General features: G+C 41.4%; 1 protein-coding gene across 3 annotated transcripts in view; it reads right to left on the bottom strand.

The window, feature by feature from the left end:
- Positions 1–504: 504 nt before the first annotated feature.
- Positions 505–16,615, bottom strand: part of LEPROT (leptin receptor overlapping transcript) — a 16,419-nt gene continuing 308 nt past the window's right edge. The window contains exons 1-4 of one of the 3 annotated variants that reach the window (XM_040470515.1): positions 16,460–16,576; positions 11,866–11,941; positions 6,046–6,232; positions 505–4,393 (exon numbers count right to left, since the gene is read on the bottom strand). In XM_040470515.1, the coding sequence (XP_040326449.1) occupies positions 4,277–4,393; positions 6,046–6,232; positions 11,866–11,941; positions 16,460–16,475 (396 nt within the window). In that variant the 5' untranslated portion in view covers positions 16,476–16,576 and the 3' untranslated portion in view covers positions 505–4,276. Of the gene's footprint in view, positions 4,394–6,045; positions 6,233–11,865; positions 11,942–15,043; positions 15,422–16,459; positions 16,577–16,615 lie in introns of those variants that run through there. The other 2 variants (XM_040470514.1, XM_040470516.1) reach the window with 2 other exon arrangements.

The raw sequence follows: 16,615 nt of genomic DNA, 5'->3' as shown, positions 1-16,615 counted from the left end.
TTTTTATCGGCATTTTATAGGTATGTTGGTATTATTAAATTTCTACTAAAACTTTAGCTTTACACTTAGTTGGGCAAAACAAAGAAATAACCAGCTCCGTTTGTCACCTAGCTGCCTAACCCCCACCCCCCCACCCGGTGAGAAAGACACCAGCTCTTCCCCAAACGTTCGGTGCAAAAGGATACATTACTCCTTAAGTAGTATTTTACATCAGTTCATTCTTTTTCTGTAGTGCACAAAAAAAAGACTCTTCAGGGTATGTACAGCGTGTTTTTAAAGTATCAAGTGCTCTCTCTTTTCCAATACAGCGAATTATTAAGCACGCCCCGACAGCCACGTCTCCCCACAGGATTGTGAGCCACAACACAGGTGTAATTAGGGCCTGGGTTCTTTCCAGTTTGTGCATATGCCTGGACGGCTACCTTCAACCGCAGTAAGTACAGGCTCAACACTAATCACATGCACGTTAAGGTTATCCAAACAAAAACACTGGGGAAATCAGTCTGCTAAAAATTAAACATTTTAATTTAATAACGTACATAAGTCTTTGTGAAATTATAAATAACAAGTTTTATTTAAAAAATAATCGTCCTCATCATACATATATAATGCAACCTAAAGCAGTCCTGGAGATTGTTCACATCATGTTTGGGGTTACACGTATCACTGCTCTATTCTGGTAGCATGGCCACTACAAAGCACCTTGTGATTGTAATAGCATAATGAGCTATTATGCACTGGGATTTTTGCAAATAAGGTATTTCATGAGGCAGAATGGGGGAAAAAAATTAAAACACACAAGTTACATCCATTTACAGAAATAACAATTTCTAGTTGTGAACTAACTACTATGCTTGGAAAATGCTAGCATCCATATAAAATTTGGTCAAATTATGGTGCAAAATCTGGATTTTTTGCAAACTTGTCATATTTTTGTGACATCTCCTAAGCACTTCCCTGAGAGTATAAGGAATGGTATTAACTTAATGAAACATTGTGGCCTCTAGAAGAGTCTTCATGAAGGGAATACCTCAGAGGTATAGATTTCTTGAGGACTGTAAGAAAAATCTGTGAGTCCACAAGTGGAGGAACAGGAACAACCATGAAAAGTACGACCAGCTGAGAACCCACCCAGAGGAAGGGATGAGGAATGAGAGGTTTGCCCCTAACCCATATATTACCCTTCTATAAACTGCTGGGATGCTTTTTCACTGTACTTGGAAACACTACCATTTTCTGTGAATGAGCCGTTGGGTTCCAAGGCATTCCCCTGCAGAACTGCAGCCGCCACAGGCGTGGTCACTACACATTGGGGGCACTGGTAAGGGCTCCAGATGAGGGGGAGATGAGCACAAGTCCTCCTTTCTTTCTGGGAAAGAGGTAGACCAGACTGCTTTCTTCTTCACACTGCACTGTATCAGCTATAATAAGAAAATGGACTGGGTAGAAGTAGAGAGATGGGTGATCTGGGAAAATGAGGAGCCCCAGGAGGTGGGGCAGGCTGGGAGGAAGGCCCCTTGTCAGGAGAGGAGGCCAACAAAACTCAGGGGAATGTACTTGGACCCCAAGGGCATTAGGGGATGGAAAGTGCTGCAAAACTTGAAGACCTTTGTTCTTAGGAAAAGAGGTGGAAACTTCCGCTTTCCTTTCTCCACCCTGTCCACACTACCCTGTTTCCAAGACCCAAAACTCAGGCAGGCACCTTGAGCATTGTAAGTCAACTACATCAGGGTTTAGCCTCCCTCAGAAGGCTTGGCCTGGGCACTCAATCACCAGCCTCCCACTTGCTGTGCGAAAGTGTTTCAAAGTCTGCCTGTAAACCAGTTGTTTGGAACATGATAAAGAACTTCCTCATAAGATTACTTACTTGTCAGCAATTCTTTATGTGTATTCTTAGTTTTAGAATGTAAGCAATGTGCTTTGAATCTCCAAAATATTTTCTATGGCATACAGGAAAAAAAAAAAATGAACTTTTTATAAGGAAAAAGAAATGCCCAACATGTGTGTCATCAAAAGGAAACTTCTGTATTGTACATTCATAGCAATACTTCCCACTGGCATCTATAATGACACTTAAGCACTAAAAATAAATGTTTGTTTTCTGACACAGAGCAAATTCAACAATCTATCACTTCAATAAACCATTCCATTATTAGGGAATGGCTACCAATATTCTCTATGTGTACTTTATATCATTCTGGAAGTACAATCAAGAGGCAATGCTTTATTTAAGGCTACATATTAAGGCTACCTTGGTTATCTGAAATATGAAATATGTATAAGCAACAAAGATACTTTTGTCAAAGGGAGTATAAATTAAACACTGATTCCGTTTTAGGAAAAGAAATGCTATTACAAGCCAACTAGACATTCAAAATGATATCTTAAAATGTATTGCTATTCCTGTATTGCTCAAACTACCCATTTCAGAACACCAAGAGATTCTTACTTTATTTTTTTTTTTATCTTTTAAGCAAGGCTACATCAGAAGAAAGACTTTTGAAATTAAACTTTCTTTTGTGTTAAAGAGAAATTTATTACAATAAAGTAAGTGCAAGTGTTATTAAAAACGCTGGCTAAAATTATAAAGTGTTTATATAATTTTTCTAATTATAAATATTGGAAATAACGTCAACAATTCTACATGTACAAAGAACTTTGAAAACAAAATCAGGTGATGGGTATTGAAGAGGGCATCTTTTGGGATGAGGACTGGGTTTTGTATGGAAACCAATTTGACAATAAATTTCATATGTTAAAAAAAAAAGAAAACATAAAATTATGCACAAGGCCACAATATAACTGCACATTATCCTTTTAGGTTTCAATTTTGTCTTCTCCTAGTCCCAGATCATTCCAGAATACGAAAAGATATGCTAATTCCTCAGATTCCAAACTTCAAAATTTTAGTGTTTTCAATGCGTGTCAGTTATCACACATTAATAATCCTTTAAAATCATTGTATTCTCATCAAGTGGTTCTAGTTCCCATATTTTTCTTTATAGATCTTGGACGAAAAGTTGAGCTACAAAAACTGACTACAGGATCTAGCGTGGCATGTACTCACAATGATTCACTTAAAAGTGGCAGAGGGGTTTTATACATATATATAAAAAGATCTACAAGGCATGAAAGACAGTTAGTAGCGTCTTTGGGCACCCTCTGTTTGCTTACTTGGCTCCTGTTCCTGTAGGAAGGAAAAGTCAGAGCCGTGAGGAAGTAAAGGCAAATCAGAACTGCTGGGAGTGTGTTGGTTTGGAGGGGGGGTGGAGGTGGAACGCAGTACAGAGAAGGAGCTGGGGAGAAGTGTGTGATTATAAAGGGAAGTTAGAAAGTATTACCTATCTGCTCTTGCCCCCCTGCTAAAGCAGGGACTGGCTACAGCCTGGCCTCCTTCGGTACAGCCCAGTTACTCTGTTACTTTGCAGTTATTCTGTTTCCCCAGCTCTGTGAAAAGAGCTATTGCCTTTCAGACAGTGAAGACATAACTGTTCCCTACTGAGAACAATTCCACAAATGTGAGGAACAATACAGGTTTGGACATTTCACAAATACCAGAGAGACTCTGAAGTAGGCCTCAACATGAAGGCAGGTGAAACAATTTTTACAAACGAGCAGCTAATACCCAGAGAGGTTAAGATGTTCGGCCAAAGGGAAGACAAGGACACTAGAGGTGATACTTATTCCCCTATGACAGCACTTGTCAAACTTTAATGTGCATGTAATTCACCTGGGAGCTCATCTAAAATGCACTGGATCTGTGGTGGGGGGTGGGGGGGGAGGAACCTCTGATTCTGTATGAACTGGCTCCTAAGAGATGCCAGGTGCTCTATGGACCACACTTCGAGAGGCAAGGGTCTACAACACAAAGAGGGAGCCGCTCTGTCTCTCTGCGCCACAAGTATATCTTGGAAGTCCTGAGTAGAACAGACTTGCTCCAGTGCTGTCTGCTTACCCACACTCATCCCCAGGCAAAATATGTAAATGCATCACACAAGTGAATGGCTGTGTACAAGACTGTGTTAATATATCTTCTGAGAGCACCATGACTATATGAAGAGCCAAACAAATAAAAGAATTCAACTTGAGTACATGGAGAGGTCTATTAGCTGGAAACAAAACTGAGCTTTCTCTCCTGTAGTCCTTCTTACAGTGAACATGATATAAAGGTATAAAAAAATAGCATAGGAAATTTCATAGTAAAAGGCCACATGTGCACACAAATACACATAGCATGACTTCTAAGAAATAAAATGCAATTTATCAGAATAAAGTGCTACCACTGCTCCCAGCTAAAATCATCTCCTCTTCCAAACACAAGGAAAAAACCTTGAATTGTCAGGAAAATGACTGCATTGCCTGCCAGCACAAGGCCACAGGCTCCCCATTTGATCTGAAACACAAGGAAAGAGGATTAAATCTTTACTTTCTTCATATCATACTCTTTGAAAATCTGTTATTTTCTGCATTAGAATCATCCAATGAAATATTACATAAAACTGCTAAAAGGCTTAATAACCTAACAGGCAGGAGACAGTGAACTATTCAGTAATTAGCCTAATTACTTCGTGATGCTTGATAATTAAGTCTGTACCATCCTTATCATTTTCCCCATTAGACATATTTCTCAACATGTTTTCAGTAGACAATGATTGCCTTAAGTAAAATAAAAGCACCCAGAATATAAAGGGTCTAATTATAATACCGGGTACTAAAAGATCTATACCCATTGCCTCCTTTCAGGAAAACAGGAGTTGCAGAGAATTATGGATTGGTCTGTTTCTTTTCTAGGCAAGAACAGACTTTAAATAATAATCTGCATACAAATGAAAACAGCTTCCCAGCGTGGCAGATGGTTCTACAGAGGCGCAGTAGGGGATGAGAGTACCCTCTAGTGGGCATTTTGTTTTAATTTAAGCAATAGAAAGAAAACATCAATGAAAGTTTCTTCATAAAACAGAAATCCTTACAGCCAAACTTAAATATTAGTCTACAGCACAAGGAGAGTAAGGTCTTGAAGATTTTGCATTCAAAAAGCTCCAATGCTTCTCATCTAAATAGAGTTCAAACTGGCATAGCATTCAAGAGCCTGCGCAAGTGGGCTTCCCCAACCTTTCTAGCCTCCTTCTCAATCACGTCCTTTTGACTCTGCCATATTGAACTGCTATTTATTCCACATATTGCATTTTCACACTTGGGTGCCATTCCATAGAACAGCATTCCCTACTTGAATCAAAACCTTATTTAGCCTTTGAGGCCTACATCAAATGCCAGTTGGAATTTCTCTCTTCCTGGTGCTCCTATGGTGGTGTGATCATGTTTCAATTATCACACATAATACATTCATAGTGTACTTACCCATCAGGCTAGTTTCTGTGCCTCTGGGACACAGACAATGTCTGGCTCTTATTCCTGGTATCTTACAAATAGCAGATGTCCCCAAGATCCAATGCCCCAAATAAGAGTTTCATGAAATTGAAACAGTATGTAGTTAGGGGGAATAAAAGCAAGTAGCATGAAAAGCAGTGAACGTTAAAAAAGAAAGAAGTGAATAAATTATACCCACAATGTGTGTTTTGGAGACAAAAAGAAAACAATTATACTGGATATGAAGATGGCATCTTATTCACTGTATCTTCTTATAACCATGTAGGTGTCCCTTAAAATATGCCTATAGTAATGAGTTGGAAACTGTGTTCACGATCCTACATGCAGAAGAATTTGATGTGATGTTCATTTTGGAACCAGAAAAGCATTGCTATTACATTCTCTGTGGATCGCCCTAAGAGGCAAGGATTTGATAAGCACAATTCCAGAAAACAGTTTAAAGAGCGAGAAATCACATGCCCCGGCTAAAAGTTGTGAGAGAGACAAAGAAAGCATTCTAAAAACATAGCCAAGGCACTGATAGGGAGATCTAAAATGGAAAAGAGAAACTACAAACACATCTGGATTTGAGAATTAAGCCTAAGCAATGGCAGTGAAACTGATGTTCTGAAGTAAACTCAGCAACAACCGAGCAAAACAATAGAAAACAAAACTTACCACAGACACACGGGCAAGAATAACAGGAAATCCAAAGGCAGAAACAACAATTCCAGTAGTGAAAAAATATGCCAGCTCCCGACAGGCACTACTTGTGGCATCAGAGTCATACGTTGCTCTTTTGGCAATGAAATGGGGGATGGGAGAGATGGCGTGAAATATCAGGACAAACAAGGGCCAGTAAACGCTGTCGGATGGACCCAGAAGAAACCCAAAAAGAAAAGTTACGGTTACATTGTAAAGACATGCTGCCATTTCAAAGTTAGAATTATCTTCAGCGTCTAGGACAAACAATTATTAATTTAATGGTCAATGCTCATACATGAGATGATTTATACCAGGAACAGGTAAGGTGCAATGATTAAAAATTACGAGTCCAGGGATGCCTGGGTGGCTCAGTCAGTTAAGCATCCGACTCGCGGTTTCGGCTCAGGTCATGGTCTCACAGTTTCGTGGGTTCAGGCCCCTACATCAGGCTCTGTGCTGGTAGCGTGAAGCCTGCTTGGAATTCTCTCCCTCTCTCCCTCTCTCCCTGCCCCTCCCCTGCCCGTGCTGTGTCTGTTTTTCTCAAAATAAATAAATTTTTAAAAAATTTTTAAAAATTACTAGTCCATTAGTATGTCGATACCTTACCCTGTGTTAAAAAAAAAAAACTACACAATGTGTAATCAAGAATCTTTATTGTTTTCTGTTATTCCTGAGCTGTCATTTCTTGAAGGCAGAATCTTCACTCAGTCACCTTTGCTTTCCCTATAGAACGCAAGACAGTGCACCCACTTTGCACCCACTAACGCAACAGAGATCTTCTGAGTGTATACACGTTGGAAACCCTTCAATGGCTTAGTAAAACCCAGATTCCTTTCCCTGGCCTACAAAGCCTTCCATGATCTGGCCAACTTCTCCCATTTGCATTGTGCCATCTTCTCTTTATACACTCAGTCAGTAGCCACACCAGCCTTTTTTCTGTTCCTGAAACACTCTGAGCTCATCCCCATCTTAGGGCCTCTGCACTAGCAAAACCCTCTGCCTGGAATGCTCTCCTCCCTGTCTTCTCATTGGCTGGCTCCTTCTTGTGCAATCTAAGCTGAGAGGCCTCCTAAAAGTGGCTGTCCCTGATCATTCAATTTTATTTATTTTTTATTGGAGTATAGTTGATGCTTTAGTTTTTGGGGTACAACACAGTGATGCCGACAACTCTATGCAATATGCAATATTCACAAGTGTAGCTGCCATCTGTCCCCATACATTGCTATTATGATACCACTGACTATATCCCCTATGCTGTGCCTTTTATCCCTGTGACTTAGTCATTCCATGACTGCAAGCCTGCATCTCCCACTGCCCTCACATTCTGCCCAACCCCAATTTGTTCTCTTCAATAAATGGTAGTAGGAAAACTGAATAGCTACATGCAAAAGAACAAAAGCTGGACCACTTTCTTACAACGTACACAAAAATAAACTCAAAATGGATTAAAGACCTAAATGTGAGACCTGAAATCATAAAACTCCTAGAAGAAAACACAGGCAGTAATCTCTTTAACATCAGCCTTAGAAACATTTTCCTAGATATGTCTCCTCAGGCAAGGGAAACAAAAGCAAAATCAAACTACTGGGAATACATTAAAATAAAAAGCTTTTGCAAAGTGAAGGAAACCATCAATAAAATGAAAAGGCAACCTACTGAATGGGAGAAGAGATTTACAAATGATACATCCAAAAAGGGGCTAATATCCAAAATATAGAAAGAACTTTCACAACTCAACACCAAAAAACACCTACATAATCCAATTAAGAAAGGGCAGAGGACCTGAATAGAATTTTTCCAAAGAAGATATACAGATGACCAACAGACACATGAAAAGATGCTCAACGTCACTCATCATCAGGGAAATGCAAATCAAAACTACAGTGAGATATCACCTCACACCTGTCAGAATGGCTAGTATCAAAAAGACAACATGGGGGCGAGGAGCCTGGATGGCTCAGTCGTTTGGGTGTCCGACTTCAGCTCAGGTCATGATCTCACGGTTCGTGGGTTCAAGCCCCACATCGGGCTCTGTGCTGGTATCTCAGAGCCTGGAGCCTGCTTTGGATTCTGTGTCTCCTTCTCTCTCTGCCCCTCCTCCACTTACTCTCTCTCTCTCAAAAATAAATAAACATTAAAAAAAATTAAAAAAAAAAAAGACAACATGGGGGCACCTGGGTGGCTCTGTCAGTTAAGCATCTAACTTTTGACTTCGGCTCAAGTCACGATATCACAGTTCATGAGTTTGAGCCCCATGCTGGGCTCTACACTGACAGTGCAGAGCATGCTTGGGATTCTCTCTCTCCCTCCCTCTGCCCCTCCCCTGCTCATTCTTTTCCTCTCTCTCTCTCTCAAAAATAAATAAATAAACTTAAAAAAAAAAAAAAAGACAAGATATAACAAGTGTTGGCAAGGATGTAGAGAAAAAGGAACCTTTATTCACTGTTGGTGGGAACGTAAATTGGTGCAACCACTGTGGAAAATAGTATGGAGGTTCCTCACAAAATGAGAGTTACCATATGATCCAGGAATTCCTCTACTGCATATTTACCCAAAGAAAACAAAAAAGCACTATTTCAAAAAAGATATATGCACATCTATGTTCACTACAGCATTATTTACAATAGCCAAAATATGGAAGTAACCCAAGAGTCCATCAACAGATGAATGGATAAGGAAGATATACATGGAATACAGAATATTACTCAGTCATAAAAAAGAACAAGATCTTGAGACAACATGGATGGACATAGAGGATATTATGTTAAGTGAAATAAGACTGACCATCCATTTTAAATACTTCAAGTTACCCTTGAGCACATCACCCTCTTGACTTTTTGCCAGCATTTATCCCTATTTGATATTTCCTTGCTTATGAGAACAAGAATCTAATTTGTCTCAATCAATCCCCATTTATCCCCAGGGCCGAGATGAGGTATTCCATTACCATTTACTGAATGAACAAAATGAATTTTAAGTATGGAAATCATAAAACTAAATATGCTTACCAGTACAAACTTTAGATATACTCTAATCTTTATTGTAAGACATAATAATACCATAATGCAAAAAAGTTTTCTTCCCAAATTTTAATGTTTTGTATTTATTAAAAATTGTCATCTGCTTTTCAATTACATTTGCTCTATAAATACTTCAAAAATATTTTTTTCCATCAGTCAGATGTTTATTATGCTTCATTCCTTGAGAGAAAAAAAAAAAAAGGAAAGTCTCTATTCACTTTAAAATATCCACATCACAGTAATACACGGAGGGCCACCCCGACAGTCAGCACCTCGAAGCAGAAGTTGTGACAAAGCTAGACTGTAATGAAAGCTTATTTCAGCCACAGATCTAGGAGTACGGGACGGCAACCAAACAGCAAGAAGGGGAAATGCCCTTCATCAAGAGGACTCAAGATGTACACACTGAATTCTAACTCCTAATTCTAAACTATAGGGATTATAGTGGGTTTCAAGGATCACCAAATAATATTGTTGAAGGGGCTGTTAGAGATTATCTAGTTCAAAGCCTTTATTTTACCAGTGAGGAAACACAGATACAGAGACAAGAAGAGGTCTGGAAGAGACCCAGCTATGACCTGACATGCCCACAGCCAGGAGCTCTTAATTATTAACTTCCTAGAATATAGTGAGAGTTTTCTGTACAACAATCTAAGGCACTGTGTTCCCATTCATAGTAAGCGATCAATATTCAACTATGAGAACTATTAATGCAGAAGCAACCTTGTTTACATACAAAATTTGGGTATTAAATATACACTATTCAGAAAACGTGTAGGCCAGAGATTGGCAAACTTTTTCTGCAAAGGCCAAATAGTAAATATTTTAGACTTTGCAAGTCACGGGGTCTCTGCCTCAACTACACAACTCTGCCCCTGTGGTGCAGAAGTGGCCAGAGATGGTACATAAATGAGTGTGGCTGTATTCTGATAAAACATTTAATTTCAAAAACAGGCATCAGGCCATGTTTGGCCTGTGGGCCAGTTTGCTGACTCCTGATGTACAGGATAATCCTGGGTCACCATCATTAAATATAAAATTAATTTCTTTGTAGTACCAGTATATGGCTCATTTTTTTAAAAACCTTATAGAGATCTTAGAGAATTAGAACACCTGGATTTAGAGTTGGTTGTAGAATCATGGTCAAGAGAGTGAGAACATGAGTCCAATCTCTGCCACTTAATGCTGTGCGACTTGGGTTAAGTCTTTGACCACGCTGGGCTTTTGTTTCCCAGCTAGAAATGAGGATAATACCTTATATCCTTAAAAACCAGACTCTGGTAACAACTGCAAACACTCTGGACAAACAGAAGTTATTGCTTACAACCGGCTCCCTCTTGTGTTTAGACAATCTCTGGCCAGGACTAGGGTGAGAGATCTGAACTCATCAAATGTCCCAACAACTAGCTCCAGCTGGTTTAAGTTAGTCCCAGCATCTCCTGTGCAGTTAGATGCTCAACCAATCACCTGGGAGGCATCCCAGAACCCTCTCCCCCTGCTGAACCCTGACATCAGTTAACAAAACCTGTTAGTTCTGCCACCTAGATCTCTCTCTTTCCTTTCATTTCATTCCTACTGCCACAGCCCGACATTTTGCTTGCTTTATGACAGTAGTGCCCTACTGCGTGTCCTGAGGGCAGTCTCAGCACCTTGTTATCCACTCTTACATTTTGGCCAGACTGACTTTTTTCAAACAGAAACCCCCTAACCCTCCAAACCTATTCTCAAGATATTTTTCCAGCTCCTATGGCTTGAAGTGTAAAATCTGACCTCTTTTACATGGCATACAGTGCCCTAAAGACTGATTGACTCTACATCCTTGACCAACCCTTCTATTGCTCATCCCAGCTACACTCTATGCTCTACCATAATGAACCACATGTGGTTTCCTGGAGAGTCTCTATGCCTTAATGTCTGTGGGCCTGAGCATATGACTTTCCTACTGCCTGAAGTCCTCCTTCCCCAGTTTCCAGCATGGCCTGCTTCCTTATTTTCTTTGTATTTCTGCTCACAAGTCACCCTCTCAGGGAGGCCTTCCCTGACCACCCTCTCCCCAGTCTCTGAGCCCTTTATCATTTATTCTTCATAACATTTCTACCTCTGATAGAATGGACATTTTTAAATCTGTTTAGTGTCCATCTCCCCATTGCAACACAGACTCTAAGAGAGTAGGACCTTTGTTCTTATTTCTTAATCTCCAGTTCCCATAACAGTGGCTGGCATGTGGTAAGCACTCAACCAAGAGTTGTTGAATAAACACATTTTGGTGAATGTTCCCACTGCCTGGAATGCCCTCCCCTAACTCATCAGCCCCACAAACTCTTATTTAGACACCAAGTCTCAGCTTAAAGACAACCGTTTCTCTGCAGCCCTGCCTGACTCTCCCAGAGAAACTCAGATACACCTTCTCAAAGCTCTCCGTGTACTGTGCACATGTCTCCACTACAGCTGTCATCTTCTGGACTAGACCGACGCCTGTCTGCCTCTCAGGCACAACTCAAATTGCAAGCTCCTTGAGGACAGGACTGTATCTCTTCCTTTTTATATCCCCAGCGGGTCCAGAGTAGGTGTTCAAGAAATGCTTACTAAATGAATACATCAAGTCTAAAAAGAGCTTTTCTCTGCACAAATATAACTGACCCACGAATGGACCTGGACTTCACTAACTCATTGGTTAGAGCCCAGCGCTAAATTCACTAAACTTGCTAACACTCACAGGAACAGTGACAAACGCACAAACACAAGAATAGTTCTTTTTGAAATGAACACTTACCCATAATCTTCTAAGGCACATCCCAGCATAAGAAAAGTCAGCCCAATAGCCCCACTGAAGGATAATGCCACAAGAGCTGTGAAAAATAAAACCAAGAGTTAAAAGGTCCCAATCAGTGGTTGCCAGGGACCTGAGGGAAGAGGGGAGGAATGGGAGTGCCTACTAATGGGTATGGAGTTTCTTCTGGGGCATGGGGCCCCCCCCCGGGGGGGGGGTTGTTGTGTGTGAAATGTTCTGGAATTAAATGGTAGCGACGGTTGCACAAACTTGTGAATAAACTAAAAACCATAGAATGTTCCACTTTTAAAAGGTTAATTTTATGGTATGTGAGTTATATCTTAAACAAAAACATTCACTTAAAGAAGTAAAAGGTTCCCAATTTACGCAAATGTAGTGATTTATTTCATTAGTTGACATCACATTTGACTAGCAAATGACTGCCTGTGTCCACCACTTTAAAATCACTAGGTGAGAAAGGTCTCAAGCATTTTCCAACCCCTATCTAATATATAAATTCCCTCTATTTGTCACAAGAGGCCAACCAGCTTGTCTGCACAACTCCAGTGAAGAGAACTCACTACTGCCTGAGGCATATCATTTCCTTCTGATAGTATCTAAATGCTGAAAATCCTTTCTTCAAATTATATCCAAAACTGCCTCACTGTAATATATATATGCCCTTTGATCATTCTGTCTCTCCCAACCCCAGTACTTCAAGTATTTGAAGACTACTTTCATGTTTTCATAGAAAATGACTCCCAAGTAGTATCCACCAAATAAAATATTTATTCCCTGCATCTGTTCAACATTAATCACTGAGGGGGTAGGAACGTTATTTGTCCTTGTCATGCTGCTGAGTGGGAGACAGAGTATCAAGGCTGTTAAAAAAAAAAAATCCTGAGCTCTGAGTCACCAACAGGGTTCAAATCTCAACACTGCCACCAACTGGCTGTGTGACCTTGGAGAGAAACTGAACCTCTTTCAATCAAATTTCTCACCTATAAAATGGGAATAATGGTGCCACCTTATCATGCAGCTTATGAGAAGTAAAGGAGATAATCCATGTGAAGTGTTTGGCAAAAGAAGGTGTTCCATAAATAAATGCTGACTGATGAAGGCACTTGCTCATTTTAGCAATATTCTTTGCTAAAGGTATAAATTCAAAGCATCAGACACAATTTAGCCAAATTTTCTTCTGAAAAAAATCCCTAATACTCACAATTAGTCATTCACTAAATTAATTAACATTTTGATTGCTTCCTTTTACTTTAAGAGATTTAGGGAGACTGTTTTATAGGAAGATGCGAAGGTGCTTTTTAAAAACATCTGGAAGTAATACAGACGTTAGGGCACAAGACTGCCAATTTTACTTTTTGTACTCTTCCATGTCGTACATGTCACTTTTTAAAGAAAAATGTACAAAAGGAACTTTTCGCATATTGTTTCATTACAGACGGTCTTTTCTTGGTTGGCACTATCCCTTCCCTGAGCCTGACCTTTTGTATCACTCCCTTCTTCAAAGCTAGGAACCAGAGACCTCTTCTTTCCGGTCTGTGACACCCATCTCTCAACGTTCACAAATGTATCTCCAGTTGATTGATTCTTTTTTCTTTTTGGGGGGAATCAACATCCTCTGCCATATTTTAAAGTTGGAGCTAACAAGGAATCCAACCTCATTTCTTTAGACTGTCCTTCTGCTGAGACATTGTGTTTGACCCAAAGTTCCCTAGTATCACGAGGGCCCAGCCACATCTGATGCTGCAGCCCAGAACAGGTCCTGGGACCTAGGCCTGCACCTCCAACTCCAATCTGGACTTCTCTGCCCAGGTAGCCAACAAGGACCTCAAAGTCGACATGTATAAAACCCAAACATCCCACCCTCTCCTTCCAAACACATTCTTCCTTTTAAGTTCTATCCTGAAAGACCAACCAACACTATCATCACCTTCTGTCTTACAGAAGATCACCAAGTTAAGGTGACTCAACCTCCCAGGTGTCACTCAAAACCACCTCTATACACTGAATGAGCGTGTTCCCTCCCCAAATTCATGTTAAATCCTCCTGCCAATGTGATGGTACTTAAAGCTTTTGGGAGGTGATTAGGTCATGAAGGTGGGACCCTCATGGATGGGATTAGTGCCTTCATAAATGATACTCCAGAGCTCCCTTGCCCTGTCTGCCATGTGAGGACACAGTGAGATGTCTATGAACCAGGAAGCAGACATTCACCAGACCCTGCATCTGTTGGCACCTTGATCTTGGACTTCTCAGTCTCCAGAATTGAGAAACAAATGTTTGCTCTGTAAGCCATCCAGTTTCTGGTATTTTTGTTAGAGCGGCCCTAAAGGACTAAGATACCCACCCTCTTCTCTTGAACCCTCTACTACTGCCCTGGTGCATGCCCTCACCATCTCATGCCTGCCTCCAACCTTGATTCTTCCAACCCATCTTCCACACAGCAGACAGCGATCTCTCAAATACACAACGCTGGTGTCACCCCTTCACAGCCACTTTCACAGCCTATGAGTTGATCCGGCACAATTCTCCCCACTTGGAAAAACTGTCCTTGCTCCCTCCTTAGCCAGGTGACACCTTACTGATTTTTTTAGATTTAGATTTAGATTTAGATTTTAGATTTAGATGATTAGATTTAGATTTAGATTTAGATTTAGATTTAGATTTAGATTCAATTCAAGAACTGCCTTTTTCTCCCCAGAGCAGGGTTAAGTTATCCCATCTGTGTTAGTTTCCTGGGGCTGCCATTAACAACGTACTACAAACTGGACCATTAGAACCACAGAAGTTTATTTTCTCACACTTCTGGGGGCTTGACGTCTCTAATCAAGGTACTGGCAGGACCATGCTTCCTCTGAAGGCTCTAAGGAAGAATCTTTCCTTGCTTTTTCCTAACTCGTGGTGGTTGCTGGCAATCTTTGACCTTTCCTGGCTTCTAGCTGCATCAGTCCAATTTTTGCCTCTGTCTCCACACAGTGTTCTCCCTGTGATTCCATGTGTAAATTCTGACACCCCCCCCCCCTTTTTATAAAGACCCTAGTCATTGGATTAGGGCACACTCTAATCCAGTATCATCATCAAGTTAATGATAACATCTGCCAAGACTCTATTCCCAAATAAGGTCACATTCACAGATACTGGAGAGTTAGAACCTTGAACATACCTTTTGAGGGATACAATTTAATCCATAACACCATCTTTGTGCTCCTCCTGTTATCTAAGGACACCTTGGACACTTCAACAGTAATATAATCATTTCCAGTTTTGTCACCCAAAAATAACTTTTATCTTTTTATCCCAAGTCACAGGCATACAATGGTCCCTCAATCTGTAAGATAGTTCACCCCTTAGTGAACTATCTGTAGCTTCCTTCCCTTAGTCCTTTTCCATTTCATGGTCTTCCTTTTCACTACATCACAATTTCTAACACATTCACACATAAACAGTATCATTACTTGATAGTTTCTGGGCATGACTAAGCACAGCGCAGTCCAGTACTGGGATACTATCGGTCACCCCTTTTCTGCATTGTCTTCAAATGGACACGTTACACACTGGACACTGTCCAAGTAAATCACATTTACTAAACTGATGGTAAATATAAAAGTCAGCCAGAAATAATGATACAATGTGTCTGCTAATAGCTCACATACTCAGATAAATTTCAGAGTGCACACACATGCATGCAAATATATCGTATACATGTTTATAACAGATGTTGATTAAGTAGGAAGATCTTTGGTTACCAATTCCAAAGATGGAAGTTAACTCCAACATAGAAACAAGTTACACTACTCTATTCAAACATCAGAAATCGAATGGTTTCCTACCAAAATAACAGGAAGCGTTCCAATAGCCTCTCCTACCGCTGCCATCCCCCACTTCTCTAAAGTCATACAGATAAGGGAAGCGGCGTTCTTGGTACCTCCTTTTTCAACTGCCCCTGTAGTTGTACAAACACTGCTTTCTTGTCTGTCCATAGATGAATAAACACTAAAGAAAGCAGCGATAACATTCCACCCAATCTATTCTCCACAATTATGAGAAATACAGCATTTCCGTGGGCTTTCTGTTGCCTGCAGTCAACTCTGCCCAACTAGGAAAACTCATCAGTACCGAAAGAATTAAGAACCCCGGGGCCGAGAAGACTGGAGACAATGGCTGCTCTAGAAGAAACTGGAAACTGCGGAGCGGCAGGAAGAGGGAGGAGAAGCGTCAGGGTGGACATGTCGGGAAATGGAAACCCAGTCCGTTTAAAACTGAGCAGAGATGGGGGCGGGGGTACGCTCCGAAGTACTGAGGAGCCTAGAGGTGATGCTCCTGGTCTACCCTGGTCTCCAAGAAGGGCACCGCTCCTGGCTCGCCTGGAAGGTCCCGGAGAGATCGGCAGGAGCGTGCAGACCAGTGAGGTTCCACCCGCATCCCGCGGGGCGAAGGAAGAGGGTGAGCGCCTCCTCCGCCCCCGGAGAGAAGGGGAGAGCGGCAGGCTTGGGGGAGGCCGTTCCCCGCCCACACGCTGAGAGCGCAGCTCCAGGCTTAGCCCGGGACGGCGGCGACACCCCACCGCAGGACCAGCTACCTTTAACGCCCGCCATGTCTCCCGAGCTGGGGCCGCGGCTGCTTCCGGCTTCCTGCCACTGCCCGCCGGCCGCCCAGACCCGGCCCGGGGTCGCACCACGGGCCCCGGGCCCGCCCCTCCACGCAGAACCCCGCCCCTCCACGCAGAACCCCGCCC

Source organism: Herpailurus yagouaroundi, unplaced genomic scaffold (genome assembly GCF_014898765.1).
Source record: "Herpailurus yagouaroundi ecotype Mexico unplaced genomic scaffold, PumYag 77, whole genome shotgun sequence".
NCBI classification, from domain to species: Eukaryota; Metazoa; Chordata; class Mammalia; order Carnivora; family Felidae; genus Herpailurus; species Herpailurus yagouaroundi.
The sequence above is the reverse complement of the archived record's forward strand: the minus strand, read 5'-3'. Positions and strand labels throughout refer to the sequence as shown.